Genomic DNA, 26,885 nt, shown 5'->3' on the forward strand with positions numbered 1-26,885 from the left:
TGTGATTATAAAATTACCAAAATTCATTAAACTGTACTTTAAATGGATGGACCTTATTTTATATAAATTACACAGCAATAAACCTGAAGGGAAAAAAGAGCTCTGACAATCACTGGGCATTTTAAATTTTGCTTTATTATACCCCAACTTCATATTTCCAAGCATGTACCTTCTAATCTGCCACCTCTAGATTGTTATACATGCAAAGAATTGGATAACGATAAGCAGTACAAAAAGTGTTCACCGGCCAGCTCTGCTGCAGCCCACAGCCTTCCAAACAGGGCCTGCGTTCACTGCACTGCTCGGGCACCGACTTTGGAGGCCATTTGCTTCCTCAAGGTTTTACTTAAGTGATAGTCCATGAGGTAATTTCACCTTCATGCCTAGGAGCCAGTCACCTTCTGTTCCTTGTGAAATTCACTACGGCTGACTCCTACCACTTTTCCAATTTCGACCTAACAGCTGTTTCCTCGGGGATATGTCTGTCGTATGACACCCCGTGTCTCTCTTCACAGAAAATTCTGAATTCACCATCACTTTGTTTGTGTGCTGTTCATTTTCAACCTCCTCTTCTAGACTCGGGGCTCAGTGTGCAGCATTTTATTTGCTAGTCTAACCAGATCCTGGAACAGGACCCTGACACCTAATAAAGTTACAGAATGACTAATCACAGCCTGGTGACACAGGTACCACAGTAAGCATGCAAAAACAGACTTGAGAGGTTAATGGTCCAACAGTACATAACTCTTAAGGGGTCAGATTCTGGCCCCTCTGATGCCAAGTCCTAGCCAATTAACTACATGTTAAGTGTCAATCAGTAGCCTAACAAAGTCACTGATCCCTACAGCAGACTATGTTAGGCTTGTGTACCCAGTATCTTAACTCAGATCCCATCACAGTCTGAGAAGTGTTCACATTCCTTTCTTGAAATTTTATTTGAATAGCTGTGCCAGCATGATTATTTTACTGAACTGAGATACTCAGACTGATTGTACTTCCTAGAATAGACACTAATTAGCTACAATTAAATTTAGTACATTCCTTATGTAAGGGATGTACGTTTTCACTAAATAATGCAGTGCTTATATGTTCATTCAATTAACAGGAGTCTCTTGTCTCACTTGAGATTAATAGGAGTCTGTTGTTTCACTATTCTCACACACTACTAGCTCTCACTAGACTACACTTCCTGCCATGACGAAAAGAGCAAAATGCAAGACACTATGTATAAAGGCTTTTAATGTACGTAGAAGCATGTTTTATATACACTAATTAAAAAAAAAACAAAGACTACGTTCAGCAATGTGAGACTTTCTACAATGATTCTATTCACTGGGAAGAAACAAAACCTCGAAAAAAACAAAAACAGAATAAAAGAGTTTTTGAAAGACAGTGAATTTAAACAAGTGAGTCAGAATGAGTCAGCCTTAAGTGCATAGCTCAGAACTATAGAGGGACACTACCATAAATTCTGTGATGTCTTAACCCTCTTCAAATGAAGGAAATAATGCTGCTGTGTGCTGAATTCTGTTCTAACCATGGTCATAATTTTGCCACGTGTATAATAACTATATGGTTTAAAGACAAACACTTACAATACTCCCTGTAGATATGGTGCTATGGCATTTTATATCCCATATAACTAGCTGCAACCACAGGCTTGGTAAAGTTAACTAATACTTTTTTGGATGAGAATAAGATTGAGCAAACTCTTTTATATTGGGATAACAAAATTTACATCCTGCAGAAATTCATAAATGCCAAACACGCCTTCTCGTTTACCTATTCCACGAATACCATTAGCATCATAAGCTTTAAACTCAAAAGCTTAGTGTCACTTTAGCAATTTTTCCCCTTCACACCTGTGCACAAAATTTCTCACTAATTTTTTGTATTCTTTTCAATCATCCCTTGCATTTTTTTATTTGTCTCACTATTATATAAGCCCACAACCATATTCTGGCCATAGAATTCAAACATTTGTTGAATTCAAAACAAAGGTACAATAATTGCCCGGTATAATCTGCTGAGATCACGTTGGAGGTATGCCATACATGGCTTGTCAATAATAACCAACATTTGAATCCAAGATTTTATTTAGAATAACATTTCTCTAACTAACTTGGATTTCTGTTTCCTTGTATGGGACTAAAGGAAATGTGATTTGGACAAGAATACCAGAAAGAATACTTGTTTATAAAATCAATGTTAAGAGACTACACCTCCATCCACTCATTAATCAACTCTAGTAATTAGTATTAGATTGTTCACAGGATAAGACAAATCATGATGTCTGTCAATCAAGGAAGGAGGAAAGGAATGAGAGAAAACAAGAGGAACTAAAATTAAAAATCCATTTGACACCACATTAGATACAATGGAAGAGAGATCAACTCTTTAGACAAATCTGAAAACATAGACTAAAGGAAGAAGAAAAAGGAAAGGGATACAAGAGCACAGGCGACATTTAAAACTCAAGGAAATAATACAAAACACACTATTAGAGCCCCAGAAGACAATGGAGATGCAGTTTTTGAAGAAGTAATAAAAACCTCAGAGGACAATACCATTAATATTAAGAACTCTGGGCACTTAGGAGAAAAACTTGCAAAAATTAAAGGGCAAAGAATAAATCTTAAAAAGCAGTCAGAGAAAAGGCCAGATAAGCTTTCGATAAGCAAAAATAAAATTCCTAAACAAAACCTATGAAAAAAGACAGTGAAATAACAACCTTAAAATACAGAAAGAGAATTACTAGCACTTAACATTTCAACTAATTTTAAGAACATCCCTCCAAATTTAAGGAAAAGGCACTTGCAGATAAACAGAACTGGAAGGCACACCCTTGAAACTGAGCTCATCCTCGTAGTTTTCTGGAAGTTTGTACCTGGACACTTACAATAGAAATCTCTACGTGTCAAGACAAGACAGTCTGGCCCTCTGATCACTGCATGCTACCCCTCTCCACCCATGCAGCTCAAAATCAAGCGCCAGTGTGCCTCTTCCTCCAGCAACTCCTGCTCCTATGGGTCACCACCATACTTCAGCTAACTTGCTATAAGCAAACCTGCCATTTAATGCTACTCAAACTGAAAGTATCATATTTAAGCTATATTTTCAAATCTCAAACAGATTCACTCTCCTCTTGTACAAAGAAGAACAAACATGAGGATTGCTTTCCTAGAGTTTTTTGTCAATGTTCAAATTCCAAGTACAATATTTACATTTAAGCATAACTTATTTTGCCTAATATTAGGAAATGTTTTATAATTCTCTACATGACATACTTAGTTCAAATACTAACACAATTTAATTAAAAAAAAAACACTTTTAGGGGAAAAGAATTATATAAAAGCCAATACTAACCAATAAAGGCTGTTAAAATTCCTAAATTAGAAGTTCAAGTAATGAAGGTATTCTGTCTAAAACCACAGACTGTGTGTGTGTGTGTGTGCATGCCCATGTCTGTATATATGCATACATAGATCAATATAGATATACTGTGTGTGCATTTGTATATCTATGCATACATATACCGATATAGATATACTGTGTGTTCGTGTGTGTGTGTGTGTGTGTGTGTGTGTGTGTGTGTGTATACCAATATAGATATATTCTGTTTACAATACACTAAAACACACTACAGGTTTAAAATATTAATGCTTCAGCATATTTAAGTTACTTACTGACCCAAATAACAATTTCTACTTCTCTAAGGCAGAAGAATTAGAATGTCAGGCTGGACATGGGTGCCCACCTTTAAGCCCAGTACTCAGGAAGCCGAAATAGAAAGATCTTTTATGAATTTAGGGCCAACCTGGTCTACAGAGCAGGACTGCTACACAGACCTGTCTCAAAACAAAACAAATTCAAATTTCAAAAACACCATAAAAAAGGATATAGCCTAAGGACATTTTTAAACTCAGTAACAGCTGTGGTGATATTTTATTTGTGCTGAAATGTGGTGATATCATATTTGTATGTTAATAAATAAAGTTTGCCTGGAGATCAGAGGAAACAGTAAGCCATTAACACAAGTCAGGCAGTGGGAGCACTCGCCCTTAATCCGATCACTTGGTAGGCAGGGTCTCTGTGTGTTCAAGGACACACTAGGGAACAGCTAAGCATGGTGACACACACCTTTCATCCCAGTACTAACCATAGAGACCTGGAGGTCTGTATAGACAGGCAGTAACAAGGAAGTGATGTAGCTGGGCTAAGAGCCAATGAGAGGGCAGAACTGCAAGGCAATAAAGGCGCGAGTGGATAGGAAGTAACTTACTTTTGGTAACTGCAGAGCTGGAGAGGTTAAGGGTCATGGCTATCACTATTTCCCTGATCTCTAAGGCTTCCTCTATTTGGCTTCGTGTTTTTTTATATAATAAGACTGTTTAGAAATTCGTCTACAAACAGCAACTTTCATTTTATACCTAGTATTTTTTATATATTCCAGATGTAACATATCAAGATTCATTAACACCTTCTCCACACAGGCAAGAATCTTCTTACCTTGAGGAACAGAGAGTAGATCCAACTACTTAATATATAGGGTCTTTCTTCATGTATAACTTGGTCCTAAAACACCTGCCCCCTTCCCACAGCATCACAGCAACTGTCTCTAAAAAAGGAAGACACACTGCTGGGTTATCTATTGTTTGTTTGTTTGTTTGTTTTTAAGGTTCCTAAGTTTGTTTCTAAGGTTCCAACCCTTCACTTATCAAACTGTCTCAAATAACAAAGAAGCAGAGGCCTGAAGCTAACAAAGAAGGAGGGGAAAAGGCTTCTAAAAAGTAGAAAGTAGATTTCAAATAGCAAGAAAGGTCATTATCCAAAAACAACTCTCAAAATCTTCAGAATGACTTTCACAAACAATTAAGAGCAAGTTGATGGCTGCTTTCATTCCAAGCTAAAGAAAGACTAGACACAGAAAATTAAATATGGAGAACATATACTAAAATAGGTATAGAAAATAATAGCTTGTCTAAAAAAAAAGTCAGAAAATAGAGGCTGGAGAGATGGAGTGGTCCTTGCTGTTCTTCCAAGGGACCAGAATTCAGTTCCCAGCAACCACATTACATTGGCCAGCTCACAATCACCTGTAACTCCAGCTCTATGGGGATCTGATACCTCTGGCTTCCTTGGGCACCTGCACTTAAGTATACAAGCCTACACAGAGACATACATGTAATTAAAAATAATTTTTAAAAATCATTTTTTAAAAAGTCAGGGAAAAAATTAACTATAAAAGAAATAAAAACTGCCAGGCAGTGATAACGCATCTTCAATCCCAGCACTTGGGAGACAGAGGCAAATGGATCTCAGTGAGTTCGAGACCAGCCTGGTCTACAAAGCAAGTTCCAGGACAGCCAGGGCTACACAGAGAAACCCTGTCTCGAAGAGAAAGAAAAAAGAGGGAGGGAGGGGAGGGGAGGGGAGGGAGGGGGAGGGAGGGAGGGAGGGAGGGAGGGAGGGAGGGAGGGAGGATGGGAAGGAAGGAAGGAAGGAAGGAAGGAAGGAAGGAAGGAAGGAAGGAAGGAAGGAAGGAAGGAAGGAAGGAAGGAAGGAAGGAAGGAAGGAACCACTTAAACTACATGTACTTTGATTATAGTCTAGGGAAAATACTATACTCTATATGGTAGGATACTAAAATAAAATTTCAAGTAATTTCACCAAGAATTCTTAAAATAGGGTCTGGAGAGATGGCTCAATGGGTAAGAGCAATAGCTGCTCTTCCAGAAGACCCAAGTTCAAGTTCCAGGACCTACACAGGAGCTCACAATCATCCTTAATTCCAGTTCCAGGGATCTAAAGCCTTCTTCTGACCTCCTCAGGCAATAAGCATGCATGTGGTGCACAGACATACATAAAACCCTCAGGCATATAAGATAAAAATATTTTTTAAAAAGCTTGTGCTTCATACATTAAAAAAAAAAAAAAACAGTACTTGCTGTTCTTACAAACAAGTTTGGATCCCAGCTCATAACCAGCTGTAACCACAGCTGTGGGTATCTGACACTTCTGGCCTCTGCAGGCACCAGCACTCAACTCACATGTACACCCCACATGAAGACACACACCTACATAATTAAAAATGGTAACGCTATCTTTAAAGTCACATTGATGATCACTTTGGCAGCACATTACTAAAATTGGAATGATAAGAGAAAAGTTTCAGGGCCCCTCCCCACAGGTGACATATAAATTCATGAAGTGTTCCATATTAAAAGAGAAAAAAGAAAAAGAAATCACATTGGAGCCAGTGATATGGCTCACCAAGTACAGGTGCTTGCCACCAAGCCTGAAGACCTGAACTCGTCCCCAGAATCCACATGGTAGGGAGAGAGGGCCAACTTGGGCAAATTGCTCTCTGACCTCCATATGTAAACCATGCACACCCAAATAAATAAGCAAATAAATAAATGTTTCTAAACTGCAGAATACTTAGTTTTCTAATCCAACAGCTAATACATTCTTTTAAGATAGTCAAGTCATGCAGAGATCTATCAAGAAAAGTGCAATCTCTAGTGGCCCTGAGGATGCAGCAGTGGCAGCATGCCTTGGTGGTAACCAACAGCTCTCTAAGTGGACTTAGGACCTGCTCTACAAGAGGGAGACTATATCTGGTCCTAGAAACCCACCTAACTCCTCAGTGCTTGTGAAGTCTTGGTTATTGGAAGAGAATCTACAACCACTAATTTACTAATAATCCCTAACAAGTCTATAAACATTTGTCCTTTTACCCACAGAATAGTGTAGTCTTCAGCCTCATCAAGGAAACTTCTCACTGCTACAGATGGAAACCACTACAGAAAACCACAACCAATCAATGTGCAAAGTTGCAGAGCCCAGGCCCAATGGATACATCTACGAAACACTACCTTATATAAGGTTCAGGGAACATGGCAAAATGGGGTGTGGGGTGTATGTGAAAAGATTGTAGAAGCCAGAGGATCAGGGAGCTTGCTGTGGCATTGTGTCTCCTAGTCATGTCAGCCACCCACAAAGTCTTACCAACATGACTGTGAGCTGAACAAGGATGACATCAATGACTACGCCAGACTGGATGGAGAAAAGCCCATGAGACCTCAACCATACACAAAGAACTAGAGGTTACTGAGGACAGCTGGGAAGAGCTGAGGTGGTCCTCCTCAGGGAAAATACACCAACTGGTTGTCTGGTGCCAAACAGTTAGCCCTGAAAACATACATACAAGTAGCATTATATGGACGGAACAGGTTATATTTGGGAAAATATATGGTCATACAGTTATGTACATGCAATAACAATTAGTTTAAAAAAAAAAAGAGGCCATAAATTTGAAGGAAAGCAGGGAGAGGAGGGGAGGGGAACAGGAGGGAGGAGAGGGGAGGGAGAAATGTTGCAATCAAATTATAATCTCAATTGTTTTTAATTAAAAAATAAAGTACAATCTCATTCCTCTCCTCCCTTTCTCAATCCTACTCCCCAGGGTTAATGGTATTTTCAAAACTTCTTTCTCCTCTGCACATTCCAAACAGATATATAACTATATCATATTCACACATGAATGATATATAAACAGACACATAAGAAGGCATGCAAAGAATCGTATTACCCATGTTCTTTTACAACTTTTCAATTTCTTTTCCAGGTCTGTTCAGGACATTGCATTGTACTCACTGTGGGGATATATTATAGTGCATAAAAATCTCTTCTCCTGGCACTCTCTAGTAGAGCAGTGGAGTTGGATGAAACAACGCTATAGTAAGGGCCTTACTGCATACTGTGCACACACAGAAGGAATATTGACTTCTTTACAACACTGAGCCATAGACTGGAATAGGTAATCCAGATGAAATAAATAAAGACTAAAAACCATTTACCAGGAGCCAGGGAGACAGCGCAGTAGGTAAAGGTGTTTGCCACGCAAGCCTCATGACCTGAGTTTGACCCCTAGAGCCCAAGTTAGAAACCAGATGCAGTGGCATGCATATCCCAGCAGTTCTATGTTGATACAAATGTAAACTATTTTTATATTCCTGTTTAAGATAATTTGTATATTGATACAAATACAGAACTATATTTGTTATAATGTACATATATTTCTACTCTTATTTGAAATATTTGTATATTGATACAAATGTAAATTTATATCTGTCATACTTTATGTATGTTCTACTTCTGTTTAGGATATTTGGTATACTGACATATATTTAAGATTATTGTCATATTGGATATCGCACTGTATATTCCTATCTCTGTTATAAATATCTTGTGTACTGTCACAATTTTGAAGTCATCGTTCTTTACCATACATTTGCTTATAGACTGTTTACCTTGTTTACACGAAGCCTTAGTCCTTAGGTTATTTCAGTAGATAAGACTTATAGATTTATAGTCACCTATGCTTGTCATCTCTATAGTTACGTTAGTTAGGTCATCTAGATTTACAGATACATAGGTCAGATAGATAGGTAATCTTCAAACACTTCATAGACCTAGAAAATATGGCATTTAAAGAACTTAGAATTCTGTTGACATGAGACACAATTGCTCCTGGCTGCACCAATTTGATCCCGAGAGAATGTTGGGCTTCTAAGACATTTCCATTTGGAAGTTTGTCTTTTTGGCACAAAATGGCCTACTGGGCAAAGAACTGCCCTTGCCTTGATGGCTGACAGTACAAATACAATGCTGTCCTTTCTGGACAAGCAGGACACAAGAAAAGCGACCACTGTACTCTGCCAAGACAGGGTAAGATGGTCTTTCAGAATTCCTGCTTCTGAAAATGGTCTGTCAGATACTCTAGGCCTGTAGCCAATTTGAATGCACCAACAATGCTGAGAAACATTAGGTGACTGTCCAGGCTGCCAGCTGTCTCGGTCTATTCTTACAAGATTCCTGAAAGTTGCTTGCATCCATCTACCATTTCTCAGATGCCATTATATTCCTTCTCAGGCCTTTGATGGGATCAAGGACTAACAGTTACAGTTACAACTTGTGTGTGTGTGTGTGTGTGTGTGTGTGTGTGTGTGTGTGTGTGTGTGTGTGTATTATCTTAGAACATATTAAGTATTAGATTCAGGTTCTTTAGGATAGGACACCTTTTGGAATGATCTTTGTAACATGCCATTTACCTATGCTCTATACTTCTCTGGATTTTAGTATGTGTTTCTTGCTTGATATTGTTTGCATTGGTTGTAGTTCCACCTTATCTAGGTCATTATCCCTCATTATTTCTGGACAATATTTGATAACCATTCCTTTGTATATAGTCTTCTATTAGGTTAGAACCTTTTTATTTAGACAAAAAGGGGGAGATGTAGTGGGTAGCCATTCCATCTTTGATCTGGAAGTTCCAACCCCCATTGAGGCTTTGGCAACTGTCATGCCTACAAGGCAAGGCCAAGGGAGGCACCTGGAGACCCGAGATCTGGATGGGCCAGCACTCTCTCTGTTCCTGGACCCTTGACGGTGGAGGTTGACTGAGCAGAGCTCCAAAGGACACTGCTGGACTGCGATACACCTTCCCCAGACCCCCACGACCTACCTATCCCTTTTTTGTAAGTTACCCACTAAATAAATCTTCCTTTTAACTATGTGGAGTGGCCTTAATAATTTCACCAATAGTTCTAAGGAGAGACTGGATGGAGGTGGAAGCTGTAGAATTGACCAGAAATTCATGGGCCAGCTAGCCTGGAGTGACTGCAAAAACAAGAAGGGTCCTGCCAGAGCAAGGTGGAAGGAAAGAGTCAACTCCTGAAAAACTATCCTCTATCTCCACACACTCACTGTGGTACATGCACACATGCACTCACACACAGACACAGAGACATACACAATAAATAAGTTTAAAATAAAAAATTAAAGTTATTCTCTTACTTGTTCTCTTACCTATAACACACAATCACACTGAACATCAATCACATTTTTTAACTGTCGTTGGTCTCAGGCAAATGACATTTCACTCGTGTGTACCTGAATTGTCAAACACTGCAGGTTCCTTTCCAATATTCACATAACTTCTCTGCTAGTAAGACCCCGAATCATTTTAACAAAAATGCTGCAAGGTTTAAAAAAAAAAAACAAAAAACAAAAAACAGCAGTTTTTTCCCTAACAGCTTGCAGTGGTGATCACATGGCGGTGGTGGGCGGTTTAAGAGAAAGCACTGGCTTTCCTTACACATGCATCACCCACTCTAGACTTGGTTTTCTTTTTCCTTCTGATGACTTTTGGACCAAAGGACGCAAACACAGCAGCTAGTGCACACTCATGAGGGCAAAGACTGAATGTAAAAAGAGTTGGTTACTCAAAGCCACGGTAACTGTGCTACTGAATCCAACTACCTGTACAGTTGGAGCTGTTTACCGTGATAAGAGTTTCTTGCATCTCTATGCAATCCTGACCCTACACATCGTTCTTATACTTCTGACACCAAGCTTCTTCTCAGGAGTTAGCAGCCAATGTGCACTTCTCTAGCACCTCTGCTGCATCTGTCCAATTTGCACACCTCTCAGTCCACAAACAGAACTGCAGTGCAAGGGAATCCGCTACAGTAAGGCCTCTTCCTTTCCTTTCTTCAGTCATACTCCACACTTCTCATTTCCAAATACAGTTTCTCATGGTAATCAGCACACAGGAGAGCACAGCTGCCCACCAGGTGTGTACACAGACACACGCAGGCAAGGAGAGAGAAACCTGAAGCAGGAAGCAGGGACCGTCAGAACCACTGCTCCAGAACACTACTGCTTCGTGGACATTTTGGATTGTTTGCTTTACAGAAAGATAAGAAGGAATAGTCAAACATTCTTAAGAAATACTTTCATTAGTCTAAGCCATATTTTGAAGACGCAGCATCTATAATTTGTTCATGCTTCTGGTAACTCAGTGATGAAGCCAGCAGATGTTCAGGGAATCATCATTAAAGCTCTCCATGACTAAGTAGCATAATGACCTTTATTAATCACTGCATCTGGTGTCTGCCAAACGGGAGAGAAACAATACTCAAGCAGCCCATTTTCAAAGAGTAACAAGTTACTTGAATGAAGATGCTTCAGCACGTTTAAATGACATTTAAATTATATTATGATAGTGGTACAAACAAACATTTAATTCCAAGCACCAATCTAAATAAAATAACTCATTGCAACCCAAATTATTCTCTGGAGGATGTTCATAATGTCTAGTGGGCAGTCTGTTTCAGTAATAAAGTAATACTAAGAATTGAATGCTCTCAGTACTTAGGCAAGTGATTACATTTACCAATTATCTGTTATTTGTATGTGCATTCATCACTGATGATAAACTATAGGGAAGTGAACACCAAGCAAGCTCAGGTATGGATTACTACATTCTTGAAATTAAGTTTCTCCCAAACTCAAGGTCATGGCTTAATAAAAAACAGTACTCAAAATATTATAAATATACATGTTATAAGGTAGTGTGTGAACATATGCTCAAAAAGCTACTCTAAATCATTCCGAATGAAGCTGGATATCTCTGCTCTTCCATGCCCAGCTAATTCCTACTTCATCCACCCTGACAAAACCCAAAAGAGCACAGATACTTTCAGTGTCTCAGTGTCTCCAAGGTCCAAGTGTCTTCATATGCAAAACCATACATTTGATGTGTATCTGCAGTTTTGTAATAATCCACTCTTCATAAGCATAATGTAAGGTAGCACACAAAATGTGTATCTGATTATACAAGCTATCTCAATGCAACTATCAACACTATTATGTACTGTTACATTAATAAGTGGATGTGCTGTACCATACACCATAGGCAAACATCAGCCTACAAATTAATTTTATGGTTTTTTTTTTCCCACGTAGATTCAATAACCCTAAATCAAACCTTGTTTGCCACATTAAGTGGCATGCTTTCATTTTGATATTGACTATGTTTTCCTGTGTGATAAGTGTTTGAGTATAATCAGGACAAACACAGGAGATAATTTAAGAATCGAGAAGCCAGGACCAGAATCCTGTATTAAAGTGTCATCTGAAGGTGCTAACAACAGTGATTTGCATGTCATGGTATTGCAGAGTAGTGAATGGTAATAAACAGAAATGATCTCACTCCTCTCCACAGAGACACATGGACAGAAGCAGAGATGTGCTCAGAGCACTTTCAGAGACTGCCATCACAGATGGTGGAATGGGTCTGGGGTTCCTGTCAGTCATTTCAGAGAGTACCTGAACAAACAGTTTTGATATTAATAGAAATACTAGTTACCTTTCAAAACCAAATGGTTCTATTCAACAAGCACACCCTGAACATTTACTACGTGCCTAAGATGCACATTCTAAAGGAGTCTACACACCGTCTAAAGAGGGAAATCATCAGCATGCAATATTTTTCAACAAAGGCAGTGATGAGCAACTGCAGGCACAAGCTGACAAAGGCTGTGCTCTGCCCAGAGGCCTCAATGTGCACAGTCAGTAAGTGTGTAAAGTATGGGCAGAAATAGTATTTGAAATTAGGATAAATGTGAAAATAAAAAATACACTTAGCTTTTCTTTAAAAGTCAACAGAAAATAGAGGACAAACAGAAAGATTACCCAACAATAAATCATAAAATATAGTAAATCTGAATGTTGATTACTTAACAAACATTTGTTTATTTAACAAACATTTGTTTACCACTTGCCAGGTGCTGCCCTAAGCACGTTACAAATACTGACTCACTTTCCCCACAATTGACAACCATTTAAGAATGTCTGTCCTGCTGGGTGGTGTCGGTGGTGGCGCATGCCTTTAATCCCAGCAATTGGGAGGCAGAAGCAGGTGGATCTCTGTGAGTTCCAGGCCAGCCTGGCCTACAGTGCGAGATCCAGGCCAGCCAGGGCTACACCGAAACCCCCGTCTCAAAAATATAAATAAACAAACACACAAAAGACCATCTGACCCTTTTGCACTAGAAGAAATTAAGGCATACCAAGAAACTGAGTAGCCTGCCCAGGGTCACACAATCTAGTAAATACTAAACTCAAAAGGCAACCCAGGCAGGCAGCTGAAAACAGCATCGCCGGGCAGTGGTGGCACACGCCTTTAATCCCAGCACTCGAGAGGCAGAGCCAGGCGGATCTCTGTGAGTTCGAGGCCAGCCTGGACTACCAAGTGAGTCCCAGGAAAGTCGCAAAGCTACACAGAGAAACCCTGTCTCGAAAAACCAAAAAAAAAAAAAAAAAAGAAAACAGCATCTACGCACTGCCATCTGACTGCAGTGTGGCTACTGAACACTGCAATGTAACTGAGGGACGGACATATTTTTGTCTTATTTATTTTAATGACTGAAATAACCACATGTGGCTAGGAGCTGCCACATGGGGAATTCTCAGCACTACTCAGCACTGCTGCTACTGATCGTTGAGACAGAAAGTCTTTCCGGTATCTATTACACCAATTTTAAGCATGTAATCAATTCAAAGGTAACCTTTTAACAAGTTAAGAGTTTCAAGCTGTGACTGACTGAAAACTTACTGCCCCATTTCAAATTCTGTCCTCCTTCAAAAGCTCTCTCTATCATGTCAACGCAATGACACACGAGCCGAAAGGCTCATTTACCCAGAGAGGGTTTTTGTTTTTTTGTTTTTTTGGTTTTTTTTGAGGAAAAGAAAAGGTCATATGATCTGAACTAAATATATTTCCTGAATATAACCTTGATAAACTTTTTATCAATTAACTTTTGTGGTGGTATTCTAATTGTACTGAAATGTGATTTTGATTGTATGTTAATAAATAAAGTTGCCCGAGGGTCAGAGCTATTAGAGCCATAGACAGAGTGTGGCGGTGGTGGTACACGCCTTTAATCCCATAGATCTCTGTGTGTTCAGGGATACAGCCAGCATTGGAGACATATGCCTTTAAGACCTAGGGGGCTGTACATTCAGACAGTGACGAGGCAGTCACGTGTTTGGGTTTACAACCAATGAGAAGACAGAACAATAATACTATAAAAAAGACTACAGACAGGAAGTAGCTCTCTTTCGGGAAGCTGGGACACCGCAGGCGGAAGGGTGAGATTTTAGCTCTGAGCTCTGACCTCTCGGCTTTCTCTTTTACATTGTTTCTGTGTTTCTTATTTAATAAGACGGTTGGTTACATCAACATCTTAGTCTTTACTAGTATTTAAAAAAAAAAAAAAAAAAGAGGTTTCTGGGTTACACGCTGCTTTGATAAAAGCTTAGACCCACTATTTCTGAGACTTGATGACTCCCAGAGCTGGCGGAAAAAGTACCACCACCATGTTGGAAAGCTGAAGTGGGTGGAGCCAGCAGCCACAGCGCCTTTTCAGTCTTAGAATGGTGCAGCTTAAAGCAATAGGCTCAAGGTAATATAAAAAATAAGCCACGTAAAGATGGCTACCACACAGAAAATCTGGATTATGTTGTCTTTGATATTCGTAACTGAAGAAAAACATTTGATTACAAAAGCTGTTGAGTTATGCCAAAATGTATATTTTAAAGGTACCTTGACTTCAAAATTTGGATTTAAGGATATGTTGCTTTGGAAAAGAGGTTCTGCTTTTGTTTCCACAGAAAGCCAGAGGCTATGGATTTGTTCCAGATTAAGATACATCAGGTTTCACCAGCCAAGACCCCCTGAAAGGTCTCCGATGACACCATGGCCCAGATGATCCAACATCCAGAGCAGTTTCAAGGCAACTGGTTCACACAATACAGCCTCACGGACTACCCCATAGGCCTAAAATTTTCTTTGCGTCCCCATAAGATACAGCACCCCCTCCAACAGGAAGTAGTAAGAGATGCTACGCCCAAATTCCCAAATAAACCAAGCTGGCTTTAGAGGTGGAATTGGCTCACTCCCCCTCTAAACCTAGACATATTGCTTTAAAAAAAAAAATGGTTAAGAGATTCTTGTGTCCCAAATCAGAAGAGCCCACTGGTGTGGGACAGAGAAAAACCAATATTTTTATTTAAAACAGGTTGATTATAAATGTGATCTCTTTCTAAAAAAGAAAAGGGGATATGATATAGATATATAGGAGGATATGGAGATGATAAGATAAAAGGGTAGATTAATGAACCTACTTTTAAAGAACAACTTGTTTAAAATGTTTTACATTGGTATAGATTTTAGTTTATGTTTAAAATGTTTTACATTGGTATAAATTTTAGTTTATTGATACAAACTTGAAGTTAATTTTGTTATACTGTATATATATATATATATATATATATATATATATATATATATTTCTATTCTTGTTTGAGGTATTATGTTTATGTAACTCATTAAAAATTGTAATGGATAATTAAAAAATAGATTAATAATTAGTCATCTATGATAATCATATCTGTAGCCATGTTAGTTAAGTTTTCTAGGTATACATAGATATATTTCAGATAGATAGGTAATCTTCAAACACTTCATAGACCTAGAGAATATGGCATTTAAATAACTTAAAATTCTGTTGACGTGAGACACAATTGCTCCTGGCTGCACCAATTGATCCCAAGAGAATGTTGGGCTTCTAAGACATTTCCATTTGGAAGTTTGTCTTTTTGGCACAAAATGGCCTACTGGGCAAAGAACTGCCCTTGCCTTGATGGCTGACAGTACAAATATAATGCTGTCCTTTCTGGACAAGCAGGACACAAGAAAAGCGACCACTGTACTCTGCCAAGACAGGGTAAGATGGTCTCTCAGAATTCCTGCTTCTAAAATGGTCTGTCAGATACTCTAGGCCTGTAGCCAATTTAAATGCACCAACAATGCTGAAAAACATTAGGTGACTGTCCAGGCTGCCAGCTGTCTTGGTCTACTTTTGCAAGATTCCTGAAAGTTGCTTGCATCCATCTACCATTTCTCAGGTACCATTACGTTCCTTCTCAGGTCTTTGATGTGGTTGAAAACTAGATAGTTGTAATTTCCTCAGTTATGATAAAAGATAAGTTAGATATAAAACCTTAAACTCACAAATATAAGATAGATAGGACATCTTCTTTAAAATTGTAACTATAATTCTTGCTCAGTAATTGTTTTGTTATATGTAATTTTACCATGTTAAAGTTAAAACCTTCCTTTTTAAAAAAAGAAAAAAAGGGGGAGTGCTGTGGATATCACTCTATATAAATAAAACACTGATGGCCAGTGACCAGGCAGGAAGTAGGTTGCCAGGCAGGAAGTAGGTGGGACAAGGATAGAGGAGAATTCTGGGAAGCGGAAGGCTGAAGGGGGAGACACTGCAGCCACCGCCAGGACAAGCAGCATGTAAAGACTCTGATAAGCCACCAGCCACGTGGCAAGGTATAGATTTATAAAAATGGGTTAATTTAAGATAAAAGAACTGTTAGCAAGAAGCCTGCCACAGCCATACAGTTTATAAGTGATATAAGCGTCTGAGTGATTATTTTATAAGTGGATTGTGGGACTGCGGGGCTTGGGGAACCTGGAGAGAAGCCCTCCAGCAACAAACTTTGCTTAAAAATATACATAATTCTGGACTCTGGAGGCCAGAGCAACGTGGTGAGGCGGGAGTGATCTGCGAGTGAAACCTCCACCATGAGTCTCCTCAATAAAACCAAGAGTGAGATGACCCCAGAGGAGCTGCAGAAGCGGGAGGAGGAATTCAACACAGGTCCCCTCTCGGTGCTCACGTAGTCAGTCAAGAACAACACACAGGTGCTCATTAACTGTCGCAACAACAAGAAGCTCCTGGGACAGGTAAAGGCCTTTGACAGGCACTGCAACATGGTGCTGGAGAATGTGAAAGAGATGTGGACAGAGGTCCCCAAGAGCGGCAAGGGTAAGAAGAAGTCCAAGCCTGTCAACAAGGATCGCTACATCTCCAAGATGTTCCTGCGCAGGGATTCGGTCATTGTGGTGCTACGGAACCCGCTCATCGCCGGCAAGTAGAGTAGAGGCCTCTTCCCTCTATGAGAGCCTGCTCCCTGCCCTGCTGAGCCTTGCCCAATGGGATGGAAATAAAACCCTGTGTTTTTTTTTTTTTAATATACATACATACATATATATATATATGTATATATATATATACACACACACACACACAATTCTGACTTCAATGTTATACTTCTAAATTTAAAGAAAAATCACTTTGCCTTGAGTTTTCAAAATACAAGTAAATGGGTACTGTCTTAGCCACTGTCCCATTGCTGTGAAGAGACACCATGACCACGGCAACTCTTATAAAAGAAAACATTTAACTGGGGCTGGCTTACAGGTTTAGTCATTATTGTCATGGCAGGAAGCATGGCGGCATATAGGCAGACATGGTGCTGGAGAGGTAGTTGAGAATTCTACATCTGGACCCACAGGCAGCAGGAAGGAGGGAGCCACTGGGCCTGGTTTAGGTATTTGAAACTCCAAAGCACACTCCCAGTGACACACTTCCTCCAACAAGACCACACTTCCTAATGCCACTCCCTAGACATTCAAGTATGAGTCTATTGGGGCCATTCCTACTCACACCACCACAGGCGTTGTCACAGAGACTCATAAAGATGGCGGTACTGCATCTAACTGCTGACTGCAAGGCTGTGCACACTGTCCATGACACAGACACCAAGACATACCCAACAGTGACACAACAGTAACAAGCTCAACAAAGCACTAACAGCAATTCACATGTCATCCTCATCGGGTATCAAGCCCGTGTACAGTGTCCAATTCAGTGCTCACAACATTCTTGTCAAGAAGTCACTAGTGTCCCCTACCCTTCAGAGCCGGATGCATACAGCCATCAGGTGAGCAAATCCAGGTCAGAGGCCCCACCTGTCTGTTTGGAGTTTGTGCTCTTAAACAACCCTCCTACACTGCCTTCCCGGTTAGCAATCTCACATAACTGTGTACCAACTCAGCACTAAACTGTGAAAATCCCCGTAAGTGATTCGTATTTACACCAGATACCTAACTTTCTTTGTTTTTTTTTTTTTTTGTTTTGGTTTTTCGAGACAGGGTTTCTCTGTGTAGCTTTGCGCCTTTCCTGGAACTCACTTGGTAGCCCAGGCTGGCCTCGAACTCACAGAGATCCAACTGCCTCTGCCTCCCGAGTGCTGGGATTAAAGGCGTGCGCCACCACCACCCGGCTATGATACCTAACTTTCTAAGACTACTAGGAAATATTTATTTCCAAAAAGTATTAGGAATTGCTAGTGTTGCCCAAAAGGTCACTACAAAAACAAACAAATGGCTTTCACAAACAGAGCACAATGTTAGGAACTGTATGAAGTCTTGGAAAACATACGGACTTACATAAAGTCATAAATAGCAAAACAAGATCACAGGTCACCAATATCCCCCCACCACCACATTGCAATGGTCCTATTTGTGTTTCCCCTTATTAAATATGTCAGTATCAACACAAAACAAAGCTGTACATTAAAAGACTTTATATATTTAAATGACACTTTTTGTACTTCTTTTTCTTGCTTGCATCTTTATCACATTGAATAGCAGGCTGCTTAGGATTACTTGATGATAAAAGCCAGGGTTGACACATGTGTCTTAATGTCATTGGTGCCACAGAAGTCCAGACTTCTGTATTTCTCTTGTATTGTACTGCTTTTGTCCTTGTGGTTACATTATGGCTGCTGCTACTGGAGGAATTCCAGGTAAAAGAAGGCTGTAACAAAGCAGGTACAATATATCTCAAAAGGTAAACTTTCCCAGAAATCCCTAGCAGAAACTGGCTTACAAAAGCTAAGAATGTCATCAGCATTTGAAACTTACAAAAAAGCTTCTCCCACCTCTATGATATACCCCCACCAAGAATTCTAAATTTGCCTTGATTTATGACTTTCTTTGTTCTGTAACTATAAAACTTCATGAAACTGCTTCCACATTAGACATGAAATGTGTGGTAAATCTGTGTTCCCCCATGGTTCTTCAAAATGGTTCAGAATAAACTATCTCTTAGTCCCTTTAAGGTGAAAAGCTGTGGGTTTTTTTTTTTTTTTTTTTTGCATCAACAAAAGTTTTCATCACAAAGAATTGATATTTGCAAGATAAATATATTTAGCCTGTGTCCTACTTTGTTTTCTGTTGCTGTGATAAAACACCAATCAAATGCAACTTGGGGGAAAGGGTTTTATTTAGCTTAGAGGTCCATCATTAAAAGAATCCAAGTAGGAACTCAATACAGAAACTCAAGGCAGGAACTGAAGCAGAGATCACAGAAGAACCACTGCATGCTGCCTTGCTTACTCATAAAACTTTTACAATTCTATGTTAAAATTTTACAAGCATATTCTTTGGAAAGAAAATGAGGAGTCTAAATAATTTAGATTCAATCACATTTAGCATACCTCTGTTTGACAAGCTAGAGAAAGATGTACTATTCTCAAGGATGTTTAACCAAATAAACATGAGGTTTTTAAAGAGAAAGCAGCCTCCTGGACAGTCCCAGTCCCAGTGATGAGTCACCTTTATGTTTAATGCACTGTTCAATCCATAGAAGGGACTGCAGGGTTTGACTATTCAGTCTGCTGAACAGCAAGCACTCTACCAGTTTTACTCCCTAGACACAGACACAGGCTAAGGCAACCTCAGAGGAAACTGATGGTGTGCTGTTGGACAAAGCACGGCTTATCCCTTCCATCTCCATTTCACAAGGCTATACTGTTGTACCTCTGTCCCTGAAGGCTGAGCGTCAGAACACACTGCCCATTGGGTTACTCTGATTAGACAGACCTCTCAGAAAAGACCATCCTAACAACTGTAAGCTCACTAGTCACTGAATTGCAAAACTCTCCTCCTTGCCTAAGGTACTCTAAACCACTCCCTAGGATCCTTCAAGACTGTTTACAATCCTGTACCAAAGGAAACTAACTCTGAAAACTTCATAAAGCATTTACCACGATTATTTCATCCTGAACTTTGATATTATAGTAAAATGTCTTCACAAACTCATTTTTCTTTCTTACTTACTAATGTTAATGTAAACACAGTATTTAAAAATGCTACATTTGCTCCATATGGCCCAAATCTATATTACATTGAAAGTGTCACTTTAAACTTTTTAAAGTATTTATTTTATTATTTTTAATTGTGGTGTGTGTGTGTGTACACACTCACACACAGGTCACTCTCCACTGCACTTTAAACTCTTATTACCCATGTTTTATAGTTAGTTACACCATTGGTTCTCAACCTGTAGTAGGTTGAGACCTTTTTGGGATTCCAACAACCCTTTCACAGAGGTCGCAAGTCAGCTATTTATACTACAAGTCATAACAGTAGCAAAATTAGAGTTATAAAGTAGCAATGAAAATAATTTCATGGTTGGGGTCACTACAACATAACTGTAGTGACCTGTATTAAAAGGTTGCAGCAATAGGAAGGTTGAGAACCAATGCTCTACGTGACGCTGCTTTTCTTATGGGGACTGCCATTATTTAAGTAATGGTTGGCTAGAAAGCTGGCTAAATGGTTAAGAGTGCACACTGCTCTTACAGACCCAAGTTCAGATCCCAGCACCCATGTCCGACAGCTCACGACAGCCTTGTAACTCCAGTTCTAGGGGTTCTGATACCCTTTTCTTGCCTCCACAGGCACCTACATTCATTTATGTGCACAAATCCATGCACAGCCACACACACACACACACACACACACACACACACACACACACACACACTCTTCAAAAAAATAACCAAAATAAGTCTTTAACAATAACCATTTCCTTTAAAATAAGAACAATACAAGAGTATTTTGCAAAGTAAGAAAAGTAATAAATGTTAATGACACAACTAACACAGTTAGAAAAGGTCTAAAAGGGCATCTCAGAAGAAAATCTCTTTATAAACTTCTTTCATTTTCCCAGTTAGAGAAAATCCAACCCGAACCAAAATCTGAGAGCAAATGGCACACTATCACCTTATATGCCGTTACCTTTCAGCAGTATTCTTTCTATATTCATATATTATTTCCTGGTATTTAAGATACACAGATATAATTTCAAAGACAAGGAAAACATTATTTGGGGTGGAGAGTAGGCTGGTGTTTAAAAGCACTTGTTTTTGCAAAGGACCTGTGTTTGATTCCCAGCATCCACATGGAGCCTCACCACCTCTTCAGGTACCAGGTACACATGTGGTACGTAGAGATACATGCAGGCAAAACACTTATATACACAAAAATACTATAATAAACCTTTAAAAAAAATATAAAAAATTTAAAAAAGAAAGCCAGTATTATCCTCTGCCACAGGTACATTCCAAGTAACTATAATTAAAAACATAAAAACTAGAAGAAACATTCCAATAAAAATTTCTGACTGTAAAGGTCAAATTATGAATCTGACATTTTCAAACAGATTGAGAGTACATTAATTATATTCTCCTGAAATAGTAAATGGAGTAAGAATTTTTTAGTGCTTAATTATTAAAATCCTACCATTTAGAGAAGAATGTGTATACTTCAGAAGGGGAAGAGAAAAGAAAGCAGAAACTAGGAGGTAAATGATTACAAAGTACCCTAAATAAATAACACCATCACATTCCATGGCAAACAGTAACTGCTCCTCTGCTTTCTGAGATGCAGTTTTGTTTGATCATTTAAATACCATCTTCTACCATAAAATAAGTAAAAAGACAAGTCCATGGGTTTGGGTTTTTTTTCAGTTCTACTGTTTTATATATGATTGAGCTGCCTGTCACAGTATCACTTTACACCACTGACTCAAATCCATTTACTCAGGATATTTGGAATCTCATTACGTTTTATTTTCAAACGCTTATCATACCATGTTGATTTTAAAATCTGCATTTAACATCATCTGAGGTACACTGACATTACCCAAGTCTATAAAAACAGATCGCTCTAATATATATGTGAGTAGGCTGGCACATACATTTATTAGCAGCTACATTTTACCCAGAGACTAAATGAGTGAAAGTGCCAGTCATCACCTTAGCTGACTGCCTGTAGATGCTGAAAATCCATCCCTAGTTACCACATTAGTGATTTACTATTTCAAACATTCAAAAAGCAAAAATATACATCTTCTAAACGGATCTGCATTCACTTGTTTTAAGACAGGTAAGTCAGACATGCAATTTAAAGTATGTTTACTGTATTTCAATACTACTGTATTTCAATACGCCTCAGGCGTATGCTCCAAGTACATGACTGGTTTCAATATAAACCATGCTAATGAAGCATACAATCTTAGACAGAAAAAAAATGACTGTTGACTAAGAAAGACAGACTCACCATGCACTGGCCAAGGTCTTATTTACTACTATTATTTTATCAGCTTTTCACAGAAATAAAAACCACCTACTTCTGCCCTATTACAAGCAGACTTCTAGCTTGCTCCCTTCTAATTCTGCAGTGATTATATTTTAAGATTAAGAGGATTATAGCAATTATTTGCCTACCACCAAAATCCCTAATGCAAGAGGATCTTTGCAATGTGAAAACACTGTCACAGCAGAGTGTAATAACTCCCTCTTGGTCTCTGTACCTTTTAATAAAATAATATTCTTCTAATTTGGGGCTTAAAATAGGAACAATGAGCATGTTAACAATCATGCCATACTGCCTAGTCCCTTTCAGACACTGTAATAATGCAGAAAGAAAAAGCACACATGAAAATAGAATGTTTACAGCTGTTCTTTAGATGGATACTTATCGAAGCCTCTAAGTGCCTTAAAGTGCCCCGGTTGTTCATTCTGTGGATGCGCCTACCTTCCTTCGCTGTGGTTGCCTTTTGCCTTGATGGTGTCACCAGCTCCTTTACAATCTGCAAGACTTGAATCATCGCTAGTTAACAAGCCAAAGGCTCCAGCTGCTTCCACTAGAGATCCAACAGGTTTCATCATCAAGAGCTAACGCATTTCTGCTTTCTGAACGCTCAAGCACGAACACAGTTCAACTTGAGAGAAATAAATGCTTTGCCTAGATACAATGAAGCTCGGAAGCAGTTAATAGAAGACACCGGGAGAGCCAGCTCTATCTTCCCGAGGAGGACTTCAGCACACGTGAAAAGGCCATCCTCCAAGTCCAAACGTGTTTCTGTGCAAAGCACACACTACTTATGCACCAAACTGAGTCATCTGTAAATCACTAATCAGAGCAAAAAACACTCTCGCACAAGAGCCACGACAAGAAAAACCAAGTCTATGTTATAAATGCTCAAATGGTATCACAGATGCTATGTACAAATTTTTAAGTAAAACCAAAATACCCTGTACTGTCGAAAGCTTTAATACTTTCTTCCAATTTCTCAAAAACCTCATATTTGAATCAGAAAATGTAGATAAAAATAAAAATCTATCTTGCTAAATCCAACCTCCCAGATTTGCATAAAAGATATAGTGCCTCAAAAATATCCTATACATTCTCCCCTCCTTCCTCTTTCCTCCTCCCCTCCCTTCCTCCTCACACACACCTGACTTCTCAGTACATGAATATAAGTCTAAGTTCACATAACACAGAAATTCCCCCAAGGAGTCCACAAATTAATTGATATCACTCAACAAAGAGACATGGGCCAGAGAACTCAAAACAAGCAAAATCGCTGCTTCTGCCATTTAATAGCTTCAACAGCATAACTACAGCAATGCTCAATGAATACTTAATACCTGTTGTAGACTATTATTTTAAGGTGTGTTACTTTCGTTTCTGTTGCATTTAACTCTGTGAAGCTGTGATACTGTGCAGTCTAAAACACTTGAGGGTCTAATAAAGAGCTGAATAGCCAATGGCAAGACAGGGGGAAAGACAGGCGGGGCTGGCAGGCATTGAGAATATATAGACTCTGGAGACATCTAGGAGAGAAAGATGAAGGAATGAGAGAGGAAGGAGGAGGACATCAGGGGCCAGCCACGGGGTAAGAGAATGGGGAAAGCCCAGAGGAAAAGGTAGACAGGTTAATTTAAGAAAAGCTGGCAAGAAACAAATCAAGCTAAGGCCAGGCATTTATAAGCAAGAATAAGCCTCTGTGTGTGATTTATTTGGGAGCTGGGTGGCAGGCCCCCCAAAGACCAAAACAGCCAAAACACAACCGACAACAATTACCTGTGCTTCACATTCCATTTATCACTCAGCAGCCCTTCTCAAAGTGATCCCACAGTAACTAAAGGAGAAGGCACCCAGGCTGACACTGCTAAGTGTTAGGAGTTATTAAAGTGATCCCCACAGCAACCCATTCCCTTTTGCTGTAGCACCAACTTCCCTATTCTTCTTTCTTTCCAATTCATTGTGTTTATATTTTTAACATCATGAAATAATGGATCCCGGAGAGAAACAGGCAGTTCCTTCGCCTTCAGATAGACAGTTAATGACTTATTTGCTTTCCCACTTTTCAACTGAGGTACACAATGGATCCACTTTTAAGAAAAGTAAAATCTTGCTTTCTCAGTCACCATGATTCCTCTGTAAAAAATGTATAGCTTTAGGAGTCAAGGCAAAATTTTCAGCTCTTCTAGGATGTGCATATATATCACTCTGATAACACAGTCACCATCAGGTGTTAACTCTCCCTATAACAGCAGGAAACACTTGTCAAGAAAGGACAGAACAGAGCAACAGAACAGTCAACTATTTGCTAGCTTTAGCGTACATGTTTGTATTAGTAAATTAAAGCTCAGGGGTTGCAGATATTCCTCAGTGGTAGACTGTTGGCTAGCACAAGGCCCTAGCTGAGTCCCCAGCTGGAAGGTGAGTAGGAGGTGGGAGTGAGTGGGAGGTTGACACATTCAGATAGGTCAAAGCATCTCAAACCAAAACTGTGGTCCTTTTAGTAAATCTCTATGAAGACTGGATAGAAACAAATCAAACTCCATCCCTTCTACCCCTCACCTCATTTCCTAGGGCAGTTCTGAATAGGTAATAAGCATTAAATACCTAGCATCTCTCTTCTAGAAACCAAGTTGAATAGAAACCAACTTTCCCTTTCTCCCTCTTGGAGATCCAACCCAGAGCCAAGAAGCAGGTACTTTCCCACTGAGCAATACACCTGGCCCTGAAAAGTTTGCTCTCTTCCAATCTTCTTCCTTCACAGTAATGAAGGGATATATTGTACATTATCCTCTCAATAAACATTATGTTTGATGAAAAATATATAGAATTCATTTTTCCATAAATTTCAATTGCATTATCCCACCCTACTGGATTAGTATTGATTTGAAAATGAAAATCACCACCAAAACATACTACCAGAATATCTGAAAAACTCTCCTTCAAATGATCCTACCTACCATTTGGTAAAAACTAAGGGTCTCTTCTAGAAGAATGTCATGGGAACACTGACTATACAGGAATAAGTAAGCACAGAAGGTACAAAACACAAGGATTCCAACACACAGAGGGGGTGGGGGAGGGGGGATGGAGGGGGGAGGGGGAGGGGAGGGAGGAAAGAAGGAAGGAAGGAAGGAAGGAAGGAAGAAGGAAGGAAGGAAGGAAGGAAGGAAGGAAGGAAGGAAGGAAGGAAGGAAGGAAGGAAGGAGAGTGTGTATCAAAAAAAGGAAAATATCAAAATGGTACCTATAAATTTTTCCTCTGAATCAGTGGTTCTCAACCCATGGGTCATGATCCCTTTGAGAATCAAATGACCCTTTCATAGGGGTCACCAAAGACCATCAGAAAACACAGAGACATACATTATGATTCATAACAGTAGCATAATTACAGTTATAAAGTCAGAATGGAAGTGATTTTACGGTTGGGGGGGTCACCACAACATGAGGAATGTATTACAGGGTCACAGCATCAGAAAGGTTGAGAACCACAGCATCAAATGTTCACTTTCTCTCTGCTCTCCCTCTGCCATGGGGTCTAACAACTTCCCAGCAAGATCCTACTTGAGGGCAGTGCTGATGTGACCCAAGCCTTCGGCTGACATGCATCAGACACTGCACTTGTGGGGAATGAGTCTTTGCTGTCTGAACCACTGGGTGTGCTCTTGTTGTTTTTCTTTTGTCTGAGGAAGGGTCTCACTACACAGCCTGGGTTGGCCTTGAACTTATGGCCCTCCTTGTTATTGCTTTTATTACCTCAGCATAGTTTGGCATGGCTGAAGGATATGAGTTGTGTTAATTTTGCATTGCTATAACAAAACATCAGAAAACCCCCTGGGGTGATTTGAATGAAAATGGCCCCCAGAGGCCCATAGAGAGTGGCATAGTTTAGGAGGTGTAACCTTGTTGGAGAAAGTAGGTCACTGGGGGTAAGCTTTGAAGTTTCAGACACTCAAGCCAGGCCCAGAGTCACTCTCTCTTCCTGCTACCTGCCAATCAGATGTAGAACTTTCAACACCTCTCCAGCACCATGTCTGCCTGCATGCCACCATGCTTCTTATAATGGTAATGAACTAAACCTCTGAACTGTTAAGCCAGCCCCAATTAAATGCTTTCCTTTCTATGAGTTGTCACGATCATGATGTCTCTTCACAACAATAGAAACGCTAACTAAGACACCACTTAACATGAGAGGAGGGTTCCTACATAGTAGCATTATATAGAAATGTTTACATTCTTCTTTTTTTTATATTTTTACAGTAAATATAATTTATTAGTTCACTATTATCTTTTAAAAGAGGAAAACACTTTTGGTTTCTAAAAAAATCACCTTAGTAGCATGAATCTTAGAGGTCTTATTAATAAAATCAAACCTGAGGCCGAGTTATTGGGGTAAACGCTGGAAGATCAGAGAAGCAGAACAAGCCACAGCTACCTCACCTCGCCAGTTCCTCAGCTGGTCTTGTTTCCTCAGACTAGAAGCCTCTGAGTCCTCATCCAGAATGAATCTCAGCTGAACTGCTGCTAGAAGCCTAAAAGCTTAACTAGCCAAATGCTTCTAGTTTCTGGTCCTCACGCCTTATATACCTTTCTGCCATCACTCCCTAGGATTAAAGACTACTTTTCTGGGATTAAAGGCGTGAGTCACCTTGCTTGGCGGTATCCTTGATCACACA

The 26,885-nt window shown here is 39.5% G+C and overlaps 1 protein-coding gene and 1 pseudogene across 4 annotated transcripts in view; one reads left to right on the forward strand and one right to left on the reverse strand.

Annotated features, from left to right (window-relative positions):
- Usp6nl (USP6 N-terminal like) overlaps nt 1–26,885 on the reverse strand; it is a 147,190-nt gene that overhangs the window by 90,111 nt on the left and 30,194 nt on the right. The window contains exon 1 of one of the 4 annotated variants that reach the window (XM_037205973.1): nt 22,658–23,573. The exons of 2 other annotated variants lie outside the window; for them this stretch is intronic. In XM_037205973.1, the coding sequence (XP_037061868.1) occupies nt 22,658–22,730 (73 nt within the window). In that variant the 5' untranslated portion in view covers nt 22,731–23,573. Of the gene's footprint in view, nt 1–22,657; nt 23,574–26,885 lie in introns of those variants that run through there. One more of the 4 variants, XM_028891601.2, reaches the window with a different exon arrangement.
- On the forward strand, nt 16,416–16,956 carry LOC114708390 (annotated as a pseudogene).

Source organism: Peromyscus leucopus, chromosome 5 (genome assembly GCF_004664715.2).
Source record: "Peromyscus leucopus breed LL Stock chromosome 5, UCI_PerLeu_2.1, whole genome shotgun sequence".
Lineage (NCBI taxonomy): Eukaryota > Metazoa > Chordata > Mammalia > Rodentia > Cricetidae > Peromyscus > Peromyscus leucopus.